Source organism: Squalius cephalus, assembly GCF_949319135.1.
Source record: "Squalius cephalus genome assembly, chromosome: 15".
NCBI lineage: Eukaryota > Metazoa > Chordata > Actinopteri > Cypriniformes > Leuciscidae > Squalius > Squalius cephalus.
This window is the reverse complement of record NC_137136.1, coordinates 25,412,607-25,437,596: the sequence shown is the minus strand read 5'-3', so window position 1 is coordinate 25,437,596 and position 24,990 is coordinate 25,412,607. Positions and strand designations below refer to the sequence as shown.

The window sequence follows — 24,990 nt, the reverse complement described above, 5'->3', positions numbered from 1 at the left end:
GACATTCTTCTAAATATCTTCCTTTGTGTTCAGCAGAAGAAAGAAATTCATACAGGTTTGAAACAACATGAGGGTGAGTATATGATGACAGAATTTTCATTTTAAAGTGAACTATCCCTTTAAGTTCAGATCAGTTTGTGTTTCGTGTTGGGTCTCGTCTATGTGTAGTTGTGTTTGGATGTACCTCTTTGAATTACTCTGTTGGAGCATTAAAGCCTAACTTTTGTCGTCGATTCTTTGGTGTTTTTGTTTTTCGTCTTGTTTGTGTTTTTGTTTAATTTTTTTTTGGTTCATCATGGACTTCCCTGCTGTCAAGCTGCTTTGCCTTGAGCAGGGAGACAGCTCCCTCGAGGAACGGGCGGTGCCGTCCTCCTCCTTGGGGCCGGTGAAGGCTTCGGAAGCAGACTAAGGAAACCACATGGATGACGCTCCACTTCAGTAGCACCTATACACCAAACTTTCCAGTCTTGTACCTAGTTATATTATGAAGACATTTACAGAGGGATTTGTAAATATATTATTCCTAGCCTGATTTATATAACATTTTATTCCAAAAAACATGGCGAAAATCATTTAAGGATTTTAAGGCTATTGACAGAATTTTCTGATTTACAGGATAACAAAAGTACATATCCATAAATCCCTCTGTAATTTTTTTCCCATCTAATATGTGAACACAATGAAAAAATAATTTTTAACCTGGCTTTATCCAATACTCAGATTTCGTTTTTTTAAATCTATGCAAATTAGTCCTATCCTAATTTGCATATTTAAACATTAAGTTACAGAAAACTTGTAATACATTTTTTTCTCATCTTAATGTAGGTAATCAACTGTGAAAGTTTCATGGTGATATCTGCTAGTTAAAATTTTTACCTTATTCACCTGTAGTGTCTCGCCTTCATTTGCATAAAAAATGAAATCTCAGACAACTTGCAATGGTGTTTTTCTTAGTTATTATATAATATGGAATACATCACATATCATATATACACTGGGAACATTTAAGAGTGATATTGATTGAATATGTATGTCGACCTTAAAAAAATGACACAAATAATGCTTAATTTCACCTTAAAAGTTGGTATTTTGCATATATATATACATAAAAAAGGCAGTGAGCCTCCACTTTGCTCTGACCCTTGACTATCAATCTAGAAACTTAATTTCCTCATCTTGATTGCCTACTTACAAAAAAACTAGGGGAAAATGGTCCAACGACTGAGCAAGATAGGCAATTTGGTGGCCATTTTGATATGCAAATTAGAAGGTAAAAAACTCAAAATTTTGCTTGGGAACCAGTTTTTTTGGACTCAGCACCCTTGAAATATGTAAGGTAGGCTGGTTCCCAACTTGTACCCATAAATGCTCCTCACTTCTTATAGAAGGCCATTTTTCTGAAATCCGTCTAGTCTATAATAGCTGTAATAGTAAAAGTTTTCCAGATAGTTCCACATGTAATGCCAGATATTTCATATGCAAGCATGTCAGCCAATCACAGCAGTGGGCGTTTACACTGAAGTCTCACAGCAGACACGCCCCTTCAAACAGAGTGTTCAAACCAGGGAATGAAATCAGGCTAGGAAATATGCCTTTTATTTCTAAATTATAACAATTTTTGATCTAAAAAACATACTAACATTATAAGGGCACCCCTGGAAACATTATAAAATAATAAAAATAATCCATGGAATGGGACCTTTAAATGTTCTTGATTTTCTAAGAAAGAAAGAAAGAAAGAAAGATATCAAAATAACCTATAGATGGCACCAGACTGACGATTAGTTCTGCCTGGTTCATGTGAGCAGCTCTCGCTAGCTGCACTTGTTTTCCAAAGATAGGCAGTTGATTACTTCTGTCGGGATGATTGGCCATAACGGAGTACAAGAGTTCAAGCTGAGTTTTAACCACAGCGAACATGTAAGATTGCATAATCACAGGTAATTTTATGGTGTTTTGGACATTTTTATCTCATGCTGAGATTAATTGTGTGTGAGGCTGATTAAGTCTTGGACAGTTGTGTGTATTTTAAGAGCGCACAGAGTTTGTGTTTGTCCTTGTTTACAGTGTTGATCAGTGTTTATGTGTTGACTTGAGTGTATTGAATGCTGATTAAATCTAATGTCTCTAAAGTGTGAATAGTATGCTGTCTTAGGGTGGAACCATTTCTCGTCGTGTTGTTTGTTTTTGTGTCACAATAAGAGGACTGTGATTACACTACCCACGGTATGTAGGTCAAGAACACACATATCTGCACCTGACCTGAGTTAACCGTCTCTGCTAAGTTCAGTCAAGCCTTTACTGTTGTTCATCCATATATCCTAATATATAGTGCATTCAACTAATTAGTTGCACTGTCATTGTGGTTATGGTGGTGTGTACCTGGTCTTTCAGAATAAGAAATATAAATAAAATAGAAGTTTAATCCATGCATAAGGATGCCCACATCAAATAGCCTAGGTCTAATTGGCCCCATAGAGTTGGGATTTTTGGTATGTTTATGAATAAAATAAATTCGTCAGTTTTCCAGCATCTTTTGCATATTTGAACCCTTTCCAACAGTGAATGTATGATTTTGAAATCCATATTTTCAAACTGAGGACAATTGAGGGACTCAAACACAACTATTAAAAAAGGTTCAAACATGCTGATGCTCCAGAAGGAAACACGATGCACAGGGGGGTGAAAACTTTTTGAATTTGACCATCAAGATAAATTCAATTGTATTTAATTTGTCTTCTGGGAAACATGTAAGTATCTTCTGTTGCTTCCGAAGGGCAGCACTAAATGAAAAAAAGAAGATATTTAAACAGTAGATTTTCATCCTGTTCAAAAGTTTTCACCCCCGTGCTCATAATGCATCGTGTTTCCTTCTGGAGCATCAGTGAAGGTTTGAACCTTTTTTAATAGTTGAGTTTGAGTCCCTCAATTGTTCTCAGTATGCAAAGATGGATCTCAAAATCATACAGTCACTGCTGGAAAGGGTTAAAATATACAAAAGATGCTGGAAAACGGAATTGCAAGAACAACCATCACAAAACAAAAAACAGTCGTGGATCATCAGGTAACGACACACATTATTAAGAATCAAGGGTATGTAAACTTTTGAACAGGGTCATTTTTATCAGTTCAGCTATTTTTTGTCTTGTGGACATCTTTTATGTAAAATATCTTATTTAGGACAGTACTAAATAAAAAATAACATGCATTTTGTATGATCCCTCTTATTTTGTTAAAATGATTCACATTTTCATAGATTCTGCAAGGGGTTCACAAACGTTTAAGCAGCACTGTATTTAGACACACTTTTTACTTGTTTCTTTTACATCATGGGGGAATGATTAATTGATTCTGCAGACATGCAGTATAATGTTTCTCTTCTGATTTTGACCTGTTGAAGAGGCTAAAGTCTGTCTTGCTTTTCCTTTCTCATCATGTGCCTTGATTTCTCTTGCCAGGAGTAAGTAACGTGATGTATGTGACCACCTTCCTGCGTTATGTTAGGTACGTTTTATCCAAATTAAACAAAAAACGTATACATATTATAATCCTTATAGACAGCTGCAAAGAAAATTTACAATGTTTTAGAATTCCTGTCCTCATGCATCCAACCAATATCATTCTCATTCTTACAGGCTTGGTGGTAGGTGCGTTTCTGCTCATGTCATTCAGAGGAGGAGTCTCTCAGGAGCGGATGCCATTAATGCCCTGCGGCCTTTTTACTTCGCTGTACATCCTGATTTCTTTGGCCAGCATCCAAGAGAGAGAGTAATAATATTTAAATAATGATATATTATTATATACACAAACATTTTAATTTAAAATGCATGATAATAATGCTTGTTATATGTAAATATGGTAACACATTACAATAAGGTTTCATTTGCTAACATTAGTTTATGTATTAACTAACATGAACTAACCATGAGCAATACATTTGTTACAGTATTTGTTAAAGTTAGTTCATAAAATTACAGCTGTTCATTTTTTGTTTATGTTGGTTCACAATGTCATTAACTAATGTTAACTTATACAACTTTTTATTTTAATAAACTATTAGTAAATGAAATTAGCATTAACTAAGATTAATAAATGCTGTAGAAGTATTGTTCATTCTTAGTTCATGTAAACTAATGAAACCTTATTGTAAAGTGTTACAGTAAATATTGTTTCCCCTCATTTCTCTGCAGAGCAGTTTTAAGGAGTTTTTTTGTTTTGTTTTTGTTTTCTGTGTTATAGGAAGTGAATGAAAACTCCCTCCAAAGGCTAAATGGTTATCTGGAAAATCTTCAAAAGCCTGGAGCGAGATCCCCCAAACCCACAAACCTCACTTTTTATGTCAGGGACACAAAAGAAACGGCAGACTCCAGCAGTAGTCTGATAGCCTCAGGTAACACTAGTTCTCCTCTGATTCACAGTCAAAAGTAGTCTCCTGAAGCCATGTGATAACATTGTATGAGGAACAGATTGTAATTGTTTGTTTTCCTTACTAAAGTCTTTAATTCCCTATTTTAACAGTTTTGACAGTATTAAGCAAAGTTGTCATTCAAATGTTTGGTGTCTAAAATATATATATATTTTTTAAAGTAATGCTTTTATTCTGCAAGGATACAATGAATTGATAAAAAGTGACAATGTTACAAAATATTTTTTTATTTCAATATTTTTTTAATTAATTTAAGAAAAAAATTAATCAGTTTCCACACAAAAAAAGCACAGCAGTTTTCAACATTGATAATGACAAGAAAGGTTCCTTAAACACTAAATTGGCATATTAGAATGCCACTAAAGACTGAAGTAAGGCAGTGTGTCCACCAGAGTGTTTTTAGCCAGCTGAAAATGGCAGATGCTCTTCTGAAAACGCCTAGCTGCGGGCACAGTGGGTCAGTGCTTCGCTGGCACAGTGGTTTGGTTGCTATGATCTGTGAAAGTGTTACTAGATTCTGAATTCGCAGATAGTTTATTTCTTGCATTTGCAAGTTAATTTCTCACAAATGTGACGAAAAAAACTCAGAATTGCAAGATGTTAACTCAAAACTGCGAGGAAAAATAGATTGACTTTAGATTAGATTAGATAGATTGACTTAGATTGGATCTCGCAATTCTGAGAAAAAAAAATCTGAATTGCTAGATGTAAATTCGCTATTGCAAGAAAAAAAGTCAGAATTGTGAGATTAAGGGGTTTTTCACACTTGGCATGTTTGGTTTGATTAAAACAAACTCTGGTGTGATTGCTCTGTTAGTGCGGTTCATTTGAATAAGTGTGAACTCTGCCATCAGAGCCCTGGTGCACACCGAACAAGCGGACCGAGACACCAGTCAAAAGGTTCCAAATGAACTCTTGTGCGGTTTGAGTGAAATATGAACGCAACATGGATCAAAGACATGTAAACGAACCATGACGGGACATGACGTCACAAGATACAACCCTATATAAAGGAAGAAATGCTCAAGCATTCCTGTTTTTTCTCGTCATAGTCGCGATGTTACACATCACATTTCGGTACAGGCATCAGAACCACATCTCCTCACAACAGATCTTCGCTTGTGTGTGAGACGGAGTGATTCCTGCCGCTGTTTTGACTCCTTTACACATTTTATAAGCTCTTCACGAGTTCTCAGCTGGTCAAAATACCATCACACGTAGGCTACGCACATTCAACGAGCGCATTTATCCCAGTACGCAGCATTGTTTTGGATGTTCAGTAAGTTCCGTCATGAAATATATGCAATAAAAGCAGGCTAATCAGGTTGTAAACATATCCCTTTAGGTGCATTTAGGTTCGGTGTTAAAATGCCAATGTGAACGCTAAGCGGACCAGGGGCCTCATTTATAAAGCTTGCGTACGCACAAAACGGGACTGAAAACATGCGTGCGCCAGTTCCTGCGCAAAAGGTGGGATTTATAAAGAAAAACTTGACGGGAAAATTTGCGCACCTGCACGCAAACTCTGACCCATGCGTACGAACGTTTTGGAGATGGAGCACTTTGGCGACACCGATGGTGAGCTGGAGTTAAATGTATTTTTGGTCACTTTTATACAGAAAATCTAAAGAAAATTAAACATATACAGAAAGATTATACAAATACAATTTCAATCACCAAGCCTGTCACTTGAAGCAAATATCCATTCCTTCTTAAATGTCCGCGGCAGCGAGCGTGTTGAGCCGTTTAGTGAAACTGACGCAAATAACAGTTTAAATAAATAAAATACTTCTGATATAAACATTTATATTAAATATGCCATTCAAATTAATGGAGTTAAACACTTAAACATGAAATCATTACTGAAGTTACAAATTTTTTTTAAATTCAATCATTAGAAATATTTGTTGTGGATGCGATTGTTTTTGAACACTTTTCCTGTGGCGTGCTTTAATGTTTTAACCACAGAGATAATTGCTTATCATGATAATACCAGATTGTCTGAGAAAATAGTTTCGTGCAAATAATGCCCAAGGCCTATCTGTTTCCATTAAAAATATAAATCAATTAAAAATACAATTCGGCAAGTGGAAAGATTGAGAAAAACTTTCTCTGAAATGTATTTTACACTATTTGATTTATGTAGGCTATTCAAAAACAAAGCAAGGATAGACAACTACTTGATTTGTATTAATGTAATGTTTCTTGTACCGTTTATATCATTTGCATATGATTATTCATCCACGTGATAACGTTTAAGTTATCACGTGGATGAATAATCATATGCAAATGATATGTAGATGAGGATCTGCATAGTAAAACTAGGCGTTGTAAGCTCCATATATGGTTATTTTGGGTGGAGATGCATGTACGCACAATCTTCCGCTGACTGGGATTTATAAAGTGAATTCTGCGCAGGTTCTGGCGTACGAACGGTTTTATAAGTCTGAATATTTTTTTGCGTACGCCATTTTTGGCTTTCGGGCGCACGTACACTTTTAGTAAGGTTCCTACGCACAGTTTTATAAATGAGGCCCCAGGACTGAATGTTTTCACTTTCTTTTGGTCCGGACCAAACAAACCAAGCAAACCAAACTACAAGTGTGAACACACCCTAAAAGTCACAGAAACAAGCTTCCATAGCTCAGCGCCTCGTCGCATGGTGTTTTTAAATATGAAACAACTGAAAAAATACGCTGGCCTTGGGAAAAGAATCCTTTTGGTGGACACTCAGCCTAATGGCTGCTAACAATTAAGCTTTGCCATCACAGGAATAAATTAGATTTTAAATATATTGTAGCAATATTTCACAACATTACTCTTTTCAATGTATTTCTATTCAAATATATGCTGCCTTGGTAAGCATTAGAGACTTTTTTCAAAAACAATTAAAAAAATCATACCGACCCCAAATGTTTGAATGGTAATGTTCTGTTTCCAATGCATGATTTTAATTGAAGAACCCTACACTTCCCAGGATTCCGGTCGGTGAGTTTCACCCTGCAGTCTAAGGATGTTCTGAGCACAGTGCTGGATGTCCTGAGGTCCTGTAGCCTCTCGGTTGAACACATGCAGGATGTGCTCAAGGCTGAGACCAGGAAGAGCTCAACACAACAGCCTGAAACAGCTTTCTATCGGCCCATCAAATGGGACAAGACTTATTACACTTTCACTGGCTTCAGGGACCCAGAGCAGGAGTTAGAGCAAGCCAAGAGAGTGGAGCCCACACTGAGGTATTGAGAGAGAGAGAGAGAGACCTTTCCTTCGTGCCAATTCACATTAATCTTTCTTTTTTAAGTCAGTTCAGGTTGCTTATTCACTCTTAGCACTACCACATGGCTATTTTTGGATGAGCTGTTACTTTAATGTATCAGACCACCTAACTGCTAGATGAGTGCTCCTGCAGCTTCTGTTAAAGGGGTCCTATTATGCATTTCCACTTTTTTAACTTTAGTTAGTGTGTAATGTTGCTGTTTGAGCGTAAAAAAGATCTGCAAGACTACAAAGCTCAAAGCCCACTCCAAAGAGAGATATCTTATTTAACAGAATCCCCTTTTCAAGAACTACAATGAACGTTTGGACAACAACGTGATTTTTCCTAATCTTATGAAGTCACAATATTCCTCATTTATATAATCCGCGCCCACGGAAGAGGCAAAAAAGGTGTGAGGCCTGGTTGAGCTGCATTAGAGAAGGCTATGTCAAAGAGACACTGTTTTTCAGTGTTTTCAAAACTCATTTGTTTGCCATTCCTAAGGCTGACAAACTTAGAGTGGTTAACTTATTTTAAACACTGTTCCTGAAAATTATAAACACTACGTTTATCTGTGCGTTTTATGGAGAACAGCTTGTTTTCTGTTGCTTTGCAAGCTCTTGCTTTTGTAAGACGGTTCACTGCTCCTTAGGAATATTAACCATGTTTTTGTGATCGATAACTGTTTGTATTCCCTTAGTTTTCCGACAAATATCATGATTAAATGGTGGATAACATTGTATCTATAATGTATAAGAAAATAACAAAAAACATACCACTCTGAAACGTCCTGTGTAATCCGTGCTTGCAAAGTCTGTGCATGAAATCCGTTCTGCACAATCCTCTTGTTCGTTAACATTGTCAGGGTCTGAATCGGGCTCGCTTTGGTTTGAAATTGAGGTTATCCTTATTCATATTTACACTAGAGAAGAACTTGCAGTTATGGAGAGGCGGGACATTTCCTGAAGTGGTGCCAATCTTAACACACTAGGCCAGGTAACCGATCACAGCACATTTCGTATTATGGAAGGAGGGGCTTCATCGAAATTGGCGTGTTCGAGTCAGACTGGGGAGAGAGGTGCTGTAATAATGTAAAATATGTGAAAAATAATGAGCGTGATATTGCTCTTAAAAAATATCCAAGTATTAGATACAGCTTTTATTCTTCAAGTCAATCATATATTCATGGGAGAAAAAAAATCAGTTTGAATAAGGAAAGCGATATCTTTGTCATAGTATCCTTTCAATGGTTAAAGGATCATCCACATGATCAAAACTTGTTGTACTCAGTCAACTACATGTCTTCTGTCTTCTAATTGATAGTTTAGCAAGTAAAAGGCCTTTTTAGTATAATTAAAAAAATGTCCTCTTTCAGGTTGTGGTTTCTGTGTCTTTCTGCTGTGAAATTTTTAATGATTTTTATGTAGTTAACACAAGAATAACTTTTATATTGTTACTAATATTTCAAGACGAACACTTACTCGACTGAAGTAACTTGGGTTTACTTCTATTATCTATACTTATTACACGGTTCTGTGGAATACTTGATTCTGATTGGTCAATCGCACCATCCAGCTGTGGTTTTGCCTCCCACAGTAAAAACTACTGAGCTTCAATCATAAAACTAAGCATTTAAATAACATCATACTTAACATATTTTTGCATTATGTGTAATTAGTAAGTAGCTGTACTGTTATGAAGGTCTCATAGATTTACATAAGCTATCAGAATTTCATCTTGCTTTCTGGCCATGTATATATCAGCAACTGCACCATATTTTATGCTCAGTTTGGGCCTCTGAATAAAACTCAGGTGTTTCTTTCCCTCAAGTATGTGCTCCATATTCTCACTATATCATACTATATAAGCCATAAAATCCTGATGCATCAAATATGATACTCAACAAAAAACAGATAAGATAAGATTCAATAAACTGTTCCATTTCGAAACATGTTATTTTCCTGGTTATTATATTATATAATTACAGCTTTACAGGGTTAAACCTGAACTTGATTATCGTTCGCTCTAGTTTTGCAAGGGGCAGTGATAATGGAATTGGCTAAATCTTCTCTCTGACCCATTTGAGAGGAGGAACTTTGAGCTTTGTGTCAACTTTAAGAAAGGGTTTTGGACACTTTTGGAAACCTGAATAGTATTGTCAAATACTATATGTAATATATGAACAAAGATCTATTGTCAGAAAAAGTTCATTGTCAATATTCTTTAATGAATCTGGGATACTGTATATAATGTTTCATTGAACTCATGCTGAAATGTTGTTTCACTTTCTTTCTTTGTGTTTATCTTCAGTTTCTGGCTGAGAAACAATGAGCCGGAGGCCACAAAAAAACAGAATGCCAGTCTTCCACGCCGTGAGGAGCTGAAAAGATTGAAAAGACTGCTGATTCAAAAACTTGGTTTGTTGGATATCAGGTCAGCTCTAACTCAGACTAAGCTGCTCTTATAGTCTGTAAAGTGTGCTTGGTCATTTTTAATCAAGTATATTTTAGTTTAATGTTAATGCTCAAGACTAGTAGGCCTCTCTAATCGGTAATTCTTCAGTTAATGGTGAACTTGAACTCCTTAAAACCATTTAATCAATGTTAAAACATTTATCACATGTCCTGGAAAGAGTACAATCATAGCATTAGTCAACCTTTAAAGTGACATTTTGGTTATAATGTCTGGTGGTGTGGCTTGCTTATGTTTTTATAAAGATTTTTTCTTTTTTGGAGTTAGCTACCAAGTAGTCAATTAATTTTGAATTTATAAGATTAAAAACTTAAAACTATTCTCAGATGATGAAGTAAAATAAAAATAAAAAAAGTGACAACATTATTTATTTTTTGTTTGTTTTTTACTTTAAATCTATTATAGAAAAGATTTAACAAAGAAATTAAAATTGGAAAGAAATGAAACAATTCTGAAATGATTTTTAAAATTAGGGTAATGTAAAAAGACAGACACACACACACACACACACTTAAATTAAAGCTATCTTGATTTTGTTTTCTTTAAAATCATCCAAGCAACTGCGCCCATATAATTAATGGTATATTCATCATGATATGGAAAACCTCTCAAATATACACTAACATCAAACATTTGTGTTTTTTAATCCTTTTATTGTGCAAGGATGCATTCAGTTGATCAAAAGTGATAGAAATCTTGTATAGCATTTGAATTTACCATTTCAAATTAATGCTGTTCTTTGAAACTATCCATTCATCAAAGAATCCTGAAAACAAATTATTATGGTGTTCACAAAATTATTGAGCAGCGCAACTGTTTTTAACTTTTATGATAATAATAAAAAAATCTTTCTTGAGCACCAAATAAGCATATTAGAATGATTTCTGAAGGATCCTGTGACACTGAAGAAATGGACACTGAAGAAATGGCTGCTAAAAATTCAGCTTTGCCATCACAGGAAGAAATTACATTTTAAAATATACTAAAACAGACATTTTCACTATCATTTTCAAATTGAAAATTAAATGCAGATTAAAAACATAAAAAACAACCCTATACTTTAAACAGCAGTGTATGTCTGCTAATGCAGGTATGTGTAAAACTAGGCATGACCTGTTGGACACAGTATCTTGTGTTGTGTTCTTACATCCTGCTGTCAGTATGTTCACCATGTTTAATCATCATGTGATTCTCTGTCCTGTAGGTGGCAGCGCAAATGGGGAGTTTCACACAAATGCTGTCAGCTGCAGAGTCTGATTCGTCTGTCCACACAAAACCCTGAGGCTCTGCACCACCTGAGAGGTAACCATGGAAATAGAATTCAAGAAATGGGATCAGATGGATTAAATGTTTACTCAATTTCCTCTCTTTCCCAAAACAGGACACATAATAGTTTTTACTGACCAATCAGGGATGAATGCCTCAGGGCATGTGATGTTAGGAACAATGGATGTCCACCATCAATGGTCAAAGGTACAGCTTTTTTATTAACCAGTGTCAGGGTAATATTTACTTTTAAAAAATCTTAAAGGGATAGTTAACCCCATAATGAAAATTCTGTCATTAATTACTCCCCCTCATGTCGTTCCAAACCCATAAAACTTTCGTTCATCTTCAGAACACAAATGAAGATCTTTTTGATGAAATCTGAGAGCTTTCTGTCCCTCCATTGACAGCTACGCCACTGCCACTAAAGAGATTAAAGAGATCGTAAAACTAAACTATATGAAATGATAGCCGGGGTTTCCCCATGCTGCCTTGCGCGCAGTGCGATTTTATTCACGCTGCTAGGCAGCCTGGACACCATGGACCAGATTTTCCCCTCAAAAAGGGAACCAATCACAGAGCGGGGAGGGAGCAGCAAGACGATGACGACGTCTATGCGACACACCGAAGCAGTTTGTTTATATCTATGGATCCAACATGGCATCAGACGTGAAGTTACCTTTCGATGCAACCTTAGATAGAGTTATATGTAGTTATGAACGCAAGTTTATTTCTTCGTCTTCCTCGTCGAATTTCTGTCGCTCTACATACGTCATCTGGTATAATTGAAATGATTGGCTACGTGCAGGCGCATTTGATAGACATTCGTATCGCCCAATAAACGGCTCTGGGCATTCGTAAACCACGCCTCAAATACGAAAAAATGAACATGTGGTTCCCAGACCACGTCTCAATGAGACGAGGTCTGACGTTAGCCAGGCTAATGAATTGAGTGGTTTAGTCCAAATATTCTGAAGAGACTCGATCACTTTTTTATGATGAACAGAGTGAATTTAAGCTTTTTATTCACATTTAAACATTGATCAGCAAACATAAACAGAAGCTCAACCAAACCTGTTTGACATGCAAGAATGAACCTCATTGGTTAATGAGGAAGCTCAAACCTGATGCGTAACACGAGAATGAACCTCATTGGTTCTTGCACGTCAAGCAAACATGCTTGAGCTTCCGTTTACCACAAATGATGTGTGAATTGATGAATGTTTAAATGTGAATAGAAGCCTTAATTCAATTTGTTCATTATATAATAAAGCGATCGTGCCTCTTCAGAAAACTTGGACTAAACGATTCATGGACTAAAGCTCAATTCATATGGATTAGTTTTACAATCTCTTTATGAACTTTTTGAAGCGTCAAAATGCTCAGATTTCATCAAAAAGATCTTCATTTGTGTTCCGAAGATGAATTAAACTCTTCTTACGGGTTTGGAACGGCATGAGGGTGAGTAATTAATGACAGAATTTTCATTTTTGGATGAACTAACCCTTTAAAATATCATGGCAAACATTTATGCTGACTATGAGGCCTGTCCGTGTGTACGTTCAGCTCTTTGAAAGATTACAGAGTTACAGAAGCCTGTTCCAGCAGTCGGATTGGCTGAAGGAGCGCATCAGTCACCTTCTGGGAGGGATTCAGGTGATCCACATCAAGCGGTTGGGTCCAGCTCTGCCTCTGGAGGAACACTACAGGACCCTCAACACCTTCCACAAGAAACTGTTGCCTCAACGCCTCTACCTGCACCCCCGCAGCCTGCAAGGCCTCACGATGACCTTGGAAAAGTAAATACTCGTATACTTTCAGTCCAGCCATTTGCTCATGTGTAGTTCCTTTGTTTACAACCTTCAAGTATGTGGGGCAGGGCGCTCAGAAATGCACTAGATCTTATCACTAAAAGCACGATTGAGCCTCAGTGATAGCAGGCTTGAGCAGTGCTCACGTGCACACAAATCTTAGTAGTTACTTTTATATTAAATGTCCCTGGTTTTGTCCATGTTTTATGAGGGCATGTTTTTCAAAAGAAAAATATTCGGTAACACTTTTTATGGTCCCCTTTAGACATTTTACTAGCTATAAGTAACTTTGCAACTACATGTCAATTAACTCTCATTAGAGTATTAGTAGACTGTCTGTTTAATATCTGTTCACACTTTATGTTAATGTTCCCCACAACGAACATTCTACTGACTATAAGTAACTTTGCAAGTACACGTCAACTTACTCTACTAACCCAAACAGTCTATCAATACTCTTATACTCTGATGACAGTTAGTAGACATGTAGGTGCAACGTTACTGATAGTCAACAGAATATTTAAAGGGGACCATCAAAATAAAGCATTGTATCAGCAACTGCACCAAAATGAATTACCAAAAATTCTTGTATCAGATTGTTGGAGCAGGAAATATTTTCTCCACCTCTGAATCAACTTTTTTTTATTCAGAAAAAAAATCAAATTTACTCAAGTTTTGGGTTTGTAAGATATATATATATATATATATATATATATATATATATATATATATTTTTTTTTTATTATTTTTTTTTTTTATGTGAAAAAAGTCTTTATGCTCAGCAAGGCTGTATTTATTTGATCAAAATAAAGTAAAAAAAAAAAAAAAAAAATTATATATATATATATATATATATATATATATATATATATATATATATATATATATATATATATATATTGTAAAATATTATTACATTTCAAAACTATTTAAAACTAATTTATTCCTGTGATGGTAAAGCTAAAATTTCAGCATCATTACACCAGTCTACCATTACTCCAGAATTTGTTTCTCAAGAAACATTTCTTATTATTTTTATGTTGAAAACAGTTGTGCTGCTTAATATTTTTGTAGAAACTGTGATGCATTTTTTCATGATTCTTTGATTAATAGAAAGCTCAAGAGAACACCAGTTATTAAAACAAATTTGTTTAGTAACAGTGTTAAAATGGAAATCTGTTGTAACATTGTCTTTACTGTCATCTCAATTTAATGCATCCTTGCTGAATAAAAGTATTAATTTCTTCTTTTTTTTTAAACAAGCAAGCAAAAACAACCTTTGAACGGTGGCATATTATAATACAAAATTATATAAATATAAGATATTTAAAAAAATAAAAAGTCAATAATGACTGCCGACGACAGTCCAATGAAATCTGTATGGGTAAAATCTAACTAACATAACATTATGTGGCCAAAAAGCCAGTTCTCGATTGACAGGCTTTAAAGTATCTGTGTGATCTGACAAAAATTGCAGATATAATATTATAGTAGATGTTTTATTTGTGTCCTCCCGGTTATTTATTTAATTCGCTATTTTCTTCTGGTGCCATCAGCCAATCCTGCAAAAAATAATTACAGTATGTGCTTAGAGTTAACAGAACGTATTGTCCGTTTGTGTGGCCGCTTACATAGTTATCATAGTAGTAATAATTACTGATGTGAAAAGGTCTTTAGATTCATGAGGTATTTGTCTCAATTGCATTTGGTGCAGCAAGTAACATTACAAGAAATTAATTATTGTAGCTTTAAATAGATTGCTATAGGAATAGTATTCCACTGAAAGATGGAACTCAAAAATGAAACAGAAGAGAGACCATACTGGACTGTTAACAACAGATTGTAGCTGAATGGCATCATCTTAACTCCTGCCGTTTCCTCTGTTCTATTCATTTCTGTCGTATTTCTGACTGATACATCCTCACTGTTCACTGAGAAGGCTTTGTGCTGCTTAATGTCCCGTCAATCATTGTTTTTACTATTCTGTTCTGTTGCCATAGTGACCGCTCCACCCCCTGCCTGCATGAGATGGGCCACTTCATCATCCCCACTATGTGTGACACCCTCCAGCTGCAGAACTTCCTCCAGAGCCAGGCCCAGGAGGCCCGGAGACGCTTGCAGCGGAAAGACAAGTGAGTGCTTGACCTATCGGTGCTCATTAACATGACATCAAAATTCACCATTTACCGTGTTGATGGTGTTAAAGGGATAGTTGACCCAAAAATGAAAATTATGTCATCATTTACACACCCTCAAGTTGTTCCAAACCTGAATAGGCCCCATTGACTTCCATGTTTTTTGTTGTTGTTTTTTTTCCTACTGTGGAAGTCAATAGGGTCCATCAACTGTTTGGGTGCCCATATTCTTCAAAATATCTTCTTTTGTGTTCAACAGAACAAAGAAATTCATACAGGTTTGGAACAATTTGAGGGTGAGTAAATAATGACAGAATTTTAATTTTTGGGTCAACTATCCTTTTTAATGTGCATGAATCATCAGTAAATTATTCTATAAACCAAACATTTTCATTATCTTGTATCAGGTTACAATATTTCTATTTTGCTAATGTAACCAGGGATGTGAGGGCAGGGAAAACAATATTAACCGCTATTATTACTGCATTTAATACATTCTTGATTCATACATTTTTTAACAATCCAATACCAATCCAAGTCCCAATGGATAAAACTGAACTACATTATTTGAACTATGTCCAAACATCTCAATAAATTGTATTAATAAAATATAAAACAGCTGTTGCAACACTTAATTTAGGATAGCATAATGATTGTTTTTAGTCACTAGAATTGTCTTTGAAATTCACACCACCATTTGCTCAAAATATATATATATATATATATTCTTTTTTGTTTAAAATAAATGAATACTTTCAAGGACACATTAAATTGACAGTAAAAAGACATTTATAATGGTACAAATGTTTTCTGTTTCAAATAAGAGCTGTTCTCTTGAACCTTCTTTTCATCAAAGAATACCGAAAAGAATTGTATCACTTCCAAAAAGTATTAGACTGCACAACATTGATAATGAGAAGAAATGTTGCTTGAGCAGCAAATCAGCATATTAGAATGATTTCTGAAGAATCACATGACACTGAAGATAGAAGAAGAAATGGCTGCTGAAAATTCAGCTTTGCCAGCTTAAGAATAAATTACATTTTAAAAATATATTTAAAATTGTTATAATATTTCACAATATTGTGTTTTTTATCAAATAAATAAGGCCTTGGTGAGTATAAGAGACTTAACATAAGATATATATATATATATATATATATATTAGTGGTGGGCCGTTATCGGCGTTAACGTGCTGCGTTAACGCGAGACTCTTATCGCGCGATAAAAAAAATATCGCCGTTAATCTATTCTCAAAGTTGGGTTGGGAACTACTCTATGATGACGCAATCTACCCGCGGCCGCGAGGTACACCCGGCTGCAACGCATCATATTCATCGTCATCTTAAGTAAACACGGCTGAAAGTGAAAGCTGGTGAAAAAGATCCGTGCAACATCCATTATTTGGACTTGGTTCGGATTTAAGCCGTCCGACGAGCAGCAGCAAACTATAGACAGAGTGTGTGGGGTGACAGTTCGGTAAGTTAACACACGACTAATCCGTTCTACCACCTCAAATTCAAAACGAAACATGATATCACTGAATACCAGCGCGCGCGTATTATTCCCAATTTTTTAACTGAAAAGCCATCAGTTAGACAATATTCTAATTTTAAATTTGGGGTTTCATAAGCTCCAAGCCATAATAAACATTAGACCTACTTAAGTCTCTGCAGCTAGTGTACTTACATTTTATTTATCTGCAAAATTATGTTGTATACTTACAGTTTTGCACAATATATGTTCTCAAAACTACATACACCCTTTAAAAAAAAAAAAAAACATTTAGCAGTTGTTTAGCAGGGTCTGTGTAACCTGTTCTGAAATGGTTTTATTATAATATATATCGTTATCGCAAGAGGCTGCAATGTATATCACAATATGGATTTTAGGCCATATTGCCCATCCCTAATTGATAGCCTATAGTAGTTGATAATAACATAGGCCTACCTAATGTTGCCTACGGACGGTAACAGTACAGTAGTAACCTTTTAAAGTCTATGAGTAGAACAGCTTTCTCAAGCAGTTTGTGATGCATTTTGGAAACAGGAGATGAGCCCCTGGTCTAATGCGCCACCTGGCTTGAGAAACCCGTTCTCAAAGACTTACTTTTATAGTCATTATTTGGGTAGCACACATATTCTGAATGCCTTCGTCAGAATTCAAATGAGCCATTTTAATCTAGATTAATCTAGATTAATTTCAAAATTAATCTAGATTAAAAAAATTAATCTATGCCCACCTCTAATAATATATATATATATATATATATATATATATATATATATATATATATATATATATATATATCTTATGTTAAGTCTCTTATACTCACCAAGGCCTTGTGTGTATATATATATATATATATATATACTTTTTATTTGTCTTACTTTTTCTTATCTGGGCTGGTTCTATTTTTGGCAAATGTAAAGGCCCTTTCACACCAAAATTGAAATGAATAAGCCTCAGACTGAAGGGAATGCAAATGTACAGTAGAGGGCGCAGCTCAAAAAAACCTTTTAGCTGTGCTGTCATTCGGGTCATTCTGGATCGCAGAAGTAAATGAATAGCAAAGTAAATGAAAAACAAATTAAACACAAATGTAATGTTATCTAAAGTCATTTTTGCTTATTGGTATGGTTGAATTGGATAATTGAGGGTCAGCAGCAAAGACATTGGTTAATAAAATTAGATTAAATACATAAAGTATATTTGTGTAATTTAACATTTAATTATTGCAGGTTTGGGTAATAGTCTGAGTTTGCATTTCACTGTTTGTATTCATTTTGAGGAATACTGAAACTGTTTTTGTGCAAGTGAGATGAGTAAATGCCTGCTTACATTTAGTCCACAGTAACCATCATGTTTAAACAGCGCACTGCACTTACTCCCAGTTCCTCTCAGCATGGGGACAAGAGAGGTGTCCGTCGATAAATGGGAAAACAAAGTAACTTGCGTTACTTGTTTGAAAAACTTTGTTGTAAATTTAAAGTAACTCGCGTTACTTGTAATGCATTACCCTCAACACTGTTACTCGGTACTTAAATATATAATTACACTGTAACAATGGCACCTTAAAATAAAGTGGGTTACTTTATTTGGTTACACTTTATTTAAAGTGTCATTGTTACAGTGTAATTATATATTTAAGTACTGAGTAATAGTAATTAACAGCATATACTTACTATAGGGATAGGGTAGGATTAGGCTTTGGTTGAGGGTTATTTGCATGTAATTATGCATAATTTACTGTTAATACTATGGTAAGCACATGTAACATATAACATATGTAACAAGGACACTAATAAAGTGTTACCATAAAATGTAACCCTTTATTTTAAGGGGTCCCTGTTACAGTGCGATTAGTGTTTGTTTAATGTTAAGTTAGTTGGGTTACACTTTATTTTAAGGTGTCGTTGTTACAGTGTAATTAGACATTTAAATACTGAGTAATAATAATTAACTACATGTACTAACTATAGGGTTAGGGTAGGATTGAGGGCTAGTTGCATTTAATTATGCATAAGTTATAGTTATTACTATAGTAACTACATGTAACACATGTAACAATGACACTGTTAAATAAAGTGTTACCGTTATTTGTAGTAATGCATAATACAGTTATTACTATGGTAAGTACATGTTAAAAATGTAACGGGGACAGTGTAAAATAAAGTGTTACCTATTTTTGTAATGTAGCCACTGTTTAAAACCCTCTTTCATTAAAATGTAAAATATCCCGTGCATGCAGGTTGGAGGCGGAGGAAGAAGACCTCATTTGGAGTTGTCTGCAGGATCTGTCTCTGCGCAGTCTGTCTAAAGAGCCCAGCGTGTCAAGCAGTCAGATGATCCCCTGCTGCAGGCGTCTGATGGAAGAGAGATCCCCTCAGATGCAGGGCCTTCATCTCTGCGTCTCTCACTTCTATTCAGTCATGCAGGATGGGGATCTGTGTATTCCCTGGGACTGGAAAGGCTGAAGAATGCTGAACTGTATTTCAGACTGTATTACTCGTGTAGTCACTATAAGATTTTGAAATTTTGGAAACGGCCTATTGTGTAGGCGTAATTATAAATGCACTTTGGTTCTAAAATACCCGCACATGGTGTTGTGCTTTTCAGCCAGTGGGCCACAGTAATGTGATGTTATAATTTAGCACAGAAAGTTGATTATTGATTATTATTTTCACTGCCAACCATATGCATTACTCATGAGCATAACGCTTAGAAAAAAAAACATGGTCATAAACTTTTAAAGCATCATGGACTGATAAGGCTCTTTTTTGCCTTTTTGGTATTTTAACATGAGTTTGAGTTATTATATATATATATATATATAGTGAGGAAAATAAGTATTTGAACACCCTGCTATTTTGCAAGTTCTCCCACTTGGAAATCATGGAGGGGTCTGAAATTGTCATCGTAGGTGCATGTCCACTGTGAGAGACATAATCTAAAAAAAAAAATCCAGAAATCACAATATATGATTTTTTAACTATTTATTTGTATGATACAGCTGCAAATAAGTATTTGAACACCTGTCTATCAGCTAGAATTCTGACCCTCAAAGACCTGTTAGTCTGCCTTTAAAATGTCCACCTCCACACATTTATTATCCTAAATTAGATGCACCTGTTTGAGGTCGTTAGCTGCATAAAGACACCTGTCCACCCCATACAATCAGTAAGAATCCAACTACTAACATGGCCAAGACCAAAGAGCTGTCCAAAGACACTAGAGACAAAATTGTACTCCTCCACAAGGCTGGAAAGGGCTACGGGGAAATTGCCAAGCAGCTTGGTGAAAAAAGGTCCACTGTTGGAGCAATCATTAGAAAATGGAAGAAGCTAAACATGACTGTCAGTCTCCCTCGGACTGGGGCTCCATGCAAGATCTCACCTCGTGGGGTCTCAATGATCCTAAGAAAGGTGAGAAATCAGCCCAGAACTACACGGGAGGAGCTGGTCAATGACCTGAAAAGAGCTGGGACCACCGTTTCCAAGGTTACTGTTGGTAATACACTAAGACGTCATGGTTTGAAATCATGCATGGCACGGAAGGTTCCCCTGCTTAAACCAGCACATGTCAAGGCCCGTCTTAAGTTTGCCAATGACCATCCAAATGGAGTCATGGGAGAAAGTCATGTGGTCAGATGAGACCAAAATAGAACTTTTTGGTCATAATTCCACTAAACGTGTTTGGAGGAAGAAGAATGATGAGTACCATCCCAAGAACACCATCCTTACTGTGAAGCATGGGGGTGGTAGCATCATGCTTTGGGGGTGTTTTTCTGCACATGGGACAGGGCGACTGCACTGTATTAAGGAGAGGATGACCGGGGCCATGTATTGCGAGATTTTGGGGAACAACCTCCTTCCCTCAGTTAGAGCATTGAAGATGGGTCGAGGCTGGGTCTTCCAACATGACAATGACCCGAAGCACACAGCCAGGATAACCAAGGAGTGGCTCTGTAAGAAGCATATCAAGGTTCTGCGTGGCCTAGCCAGTCTCCAGACCTAAACCCAATAGAGAATCTTTGGAGGGAGCTCAAACTCCGTGTTTCTCAGCGACAGCCCAGAAACCTGACTGATCTAGAGAAGATCTGTGTGGAGGAGTGGGCCAAAATCCCTCCTGCAGTGTGTGCAAACCTGGTGAAAAACTACAGGAAACGTTTGACCTCTGTAATTGCAAACAAAGGCTACTGTACCAAATATTAACATTGATTTTCTCAGGTGTTCAAATACTTATTTGCAGCTGTATCATACAAATAAATAGTTAAAAAATCATACATTGTGATTTCTGGATTTTTTTTTTTTAGATTATGTCTCTCACAGTGGACATGCACCTACGATGACAATTTCAGACCCCTCCATGATTTCTAAGTGGGAGACCTTGCAAAATAGCAGGGTGTTCAAATACTTATTTTCCTCACTGTATATATATATACATATATATATTAGAGGTGGGCATAGATTAATTTTTTTAATCTAGATTAATCTAGATTAATTTTGAAATTAATCTAGATTAATCTAGATTAAAATGGCTCATTTGAATTCTGCCGAAGGCATTCAGAATATGTGTGCTACCCAAATAATGACTATAAAAGTAAGTCTTTGTGAACGGGTTTCTCAAGCCAGGTGGCGCATTAGACCAGGGGCTCATCTCCTGTTTCCAAAATGCATCACAGACTGCTTGAGAAAGCTGTTCTACTCATAGACTGTAAAGGTTACTACTGTACTGTTACCGTCCATAGGCAACATTAGGTAGGCCTATGTTATTATCAACTACTATAGGCTATCAATTAGGGATGGGCGATATGGCCTAAAATCCATATTGTGATATACATTGCAGCCTCTTGCGATAACGATATACAGTATATTATAATAAAACCATTTCAGAACAGGTTACACAGACCCTGCTAAACAACTGCTAAATGTATTTTTTTTAAAGGGTATATGTAGTTTTGAGAACATATATTGTGCAAAACTGTAAGTATACAACATAATCTTGCAGATAAATAAAATTTAAGTACACTAGCTGCAGAGACTTAAGTAGGTCTAATGTTTATTATAGCTTTGAGCTTATGAAACCCCAAATTTAAAGTGATAATATTGTCTAACTGATGTCTTTTCAGTTAAAAAGAAACACAACAACGAATCTTAAAATCGGGCATAGACAGAGATTATGTGTTAACGTTACACCACTAAGATATATTGGAATGAGAATAATACGCGCGCGCTGGTATTCAGTGATATCATGTTTCGTTTTGAATTTGAGTTGGTAGAACGGATTAGTCGTGTGTTAACTTACCGAACCGTTACCCCACACACTCTGTCTATAGTTTGCTGCTGTTTGTCGGACGGCTTAAATCCGAACCAAGTCCAAATAATGGATGTTGCAGCTTTCACTTTCAGCCGTGTTTACTTAAGATGACGACGAATATGCGTTGCAGCCGGGTTTACCTCGCGGCCGCGGGTAGATTGCGTCATCATCTCCCAACCCAATTTGGGGAATAGATTAACGGCGATATTTTTTTTATCGCGCGATAAGAGTCTCGCGTTAACGCAGCGCGTTAACGCCGATAACGGCCCACCACTAATATATATACATACACACACATTTTGGTTGATTCTGGTTTTCACTGTGGTGCTGGATTGATGCTCCATATGAGGGACTGCTTGAGTCTTTATCATTTCATTTATCATTTTGTTCCTGATTCACAGGAGATAAACTCATTTACTTATATAATGCTGCCACAATCTAAAATGCACAGTCAAAATTCAAATAAAGTGTTTGGAAAAATGATTTGTTTTTCTAAATGCTGAGTGTCTATATTCACAGTATTCAGAAATGGAAAAGTGTTCTCTTCAGATGTAGTGTCTGTACATTATCAATCCTAAATGCTGTAATACTGTCTGTTTTGAGATGTAGTGTACAGTGTATCTATATTGTTTGCTGCTATTGCATTTTTAAAGCTTTATAATGTGACATCTGTATGTATAATAAATATCCAACTGTGTAACCACAAAGTTCAAACAATGGTTCAAGTGTTCATGGTTACTATTGTTATGTACATATTTGGTTTACAATGAATTTTCCATTTTGGTCCATGAATTTCCCACTCTAACAGATATGAAATGTAATAATTCAGTTGTCAATACGAATGCGTATAAAACTAAAATTATTTTATCACATTTGTATTCTTATTAATGTTGAAAACAACCTTTCTGCTTAATGTTTTTGTGAATACCACAATAAAACTTTTTTTTAAGGATTTTTCAGTATCAATATTTCTTTTTTCTTTTTCTTTTTCATACTGACCGCAAACGTTTGGTGCATGAGAGTTTCCACAAAAATGTTAAGCAACAAAAATGGTTGTCAACATTGATAATAATAACAAATATCACCAAATTAGCATATTAGAATGATTTCTGAAGGATCATGTGACACTGAAGACTGTTCAGCTTTGCCATCAGAGAAATAAATGATATATTATAAAAAATAAAAGTTATTTTAAAGTGTAATAATGTTTCACATTTTTGTTTTTTCTTTCTTTTCTTTTTTTTCATCATCAAATAAATACAGCCTTGGTACAGCCCAGCCTTTGAAACTTCTTTCAAAAGATTAATAAATCCTTCAACTATAGTGTAGTTGTTATTTAAAGCGTCTCAAAGCTGAACTTGCAGGCACCCGCACATTTTAGAGAATGACCTCATCCCTGCATGACTGAACGTGAATCATCACTTTTAACTGTCACCTGTGAGTGTGTTCATGGTCTGCGTCGCTGTACTGTCTGCTTTCAGACAGATTTACACGTGGAGGATTGAGACAGAGGTTATCGGCAAGCACATCACAGTCCAGCCAGAAGTATTTGCTTCCCTGTGGGCAGGGAGGATTTTCTGCTTTCTTCTAATTCTAGTCATTAATCATCAAAAACTGCCTGAAGTCTGTAATTATCATTAATAATGAAACTATTTGAAAATTCTTGAATATCTACTAATCAACCATTGTTGTTGGGGCTGCAAACAAACAACCAATTACATATTGTAGAAGGATAGATAGATAGATAGATAGATAGATAGATAGATAGATAGATAGATAGATAGATAGATAGATAGATAGATAGATAGATAGATAGATAGATAGATAGATAGATAGATATATAGATAGATAGACAGATAGATAGATAGATAGATAGATAGATAGATAGATAGATAGATAGATAGATAGATAGATAGATAGACAGATAGATAGATAGATAGATAGATAGATAGATAGATAGATAGATAGATAGACAGATAGATAGATAGATAGATAGATAGATAGATAGATAGATAGATAGATAGATAGATAGATAGATAGATAGATAGATAGATAAAAATCTTATATGATGATATTGTGAAATATTATTACAATTTAAAACAACTTAGTAATAAATGTAGTTTTCTATTTTGAATATATTTTAAACTGTATTTTATTTCTGTGATGCAAAGACAATTTTTTTCATTTTGAAACTGTTTTTAATATTTTTGTGGATTTTTTTTTTTAAACACTACCATTCAAAAGTTTGGGGTCATAAGTTTTATATATATATATATATATATATATATATATATATATATATATATATATATATATATATATATATATTATAATTCATACTTTTCATACTATAATTAATTCATTAACTTTTACTTTTATAATAAAGGCTGTTCGTTTGAACTTTCTATTCATCAAAGAATCCAGAAAGAAAGAAAAAGATGTTTCACGGTTTCCACATTAATATTATGCAGCAAAACTGTTTACAATATTAACCATTATAAATACTTGATCACCAATAATAATTGATAAATCAGAATATTTGAATGATTTCTGAATGATCGTGTGACACTGAAGACTGGAGTAATGATGCTGAAAATGTAGCTTTATCATCACAGGAGTAAATTATATTTAAAAAAAAATAAAAGTTCTTTTAAATTTTAATAATATTTCTCAATATTACTTTTGATCAAATAAATGCAGCCTTGGTGAGCATAAGATATTTCTTTCAAAAACATCTTCATTTCAAAATTTTAACCAATTTTGTAGAGTCTTTTTTGAAGGCTTCATGTGTTTTTGTATTCAGTACCA

At 35.2% G+C, this 24,990-nt stretch overlaps 1 protein-coding gene across 1 annotated transcript; it reads left to right on the top strand.

Annotated features, from left to right (window-relative positions):
- The first annotated feature begins 1,771 nt into the window (after positions 1-1,771).
- On the top strand, positions 1,772-23,448 carry tcaim (T cell activation inhibitor, mitochondrial). The gene is made up of 11 exons (XM_079895811.1): positions 1,772-1,940; positions 3,459-3,504; positions 3,636-3,768; positions 4,240-4,390; positions 7,404-7,659; positions 9,990-10,112; positions 11,356-11,453; positions 11,533-11,624; positions 12,984-13,216; positions 15,229-15,360; positions 19,115-23,448. The coding sequence occupies exons 2-11, from the start codon at positions 3,473-3,475 to the stop codon at positions 19,338-19,340; spliced, it is 1,476 nt and encodes a 491-aa protein (XP_079751937.1). The 5' UTR covers positions 1,772-1,940; positions 3,459-3,472; the 3' UTR covers positions 19,341-23,448.
- The last annotated feature ends 1,542 nt before the right edge of the window (positions 23,449-24,990 follow it).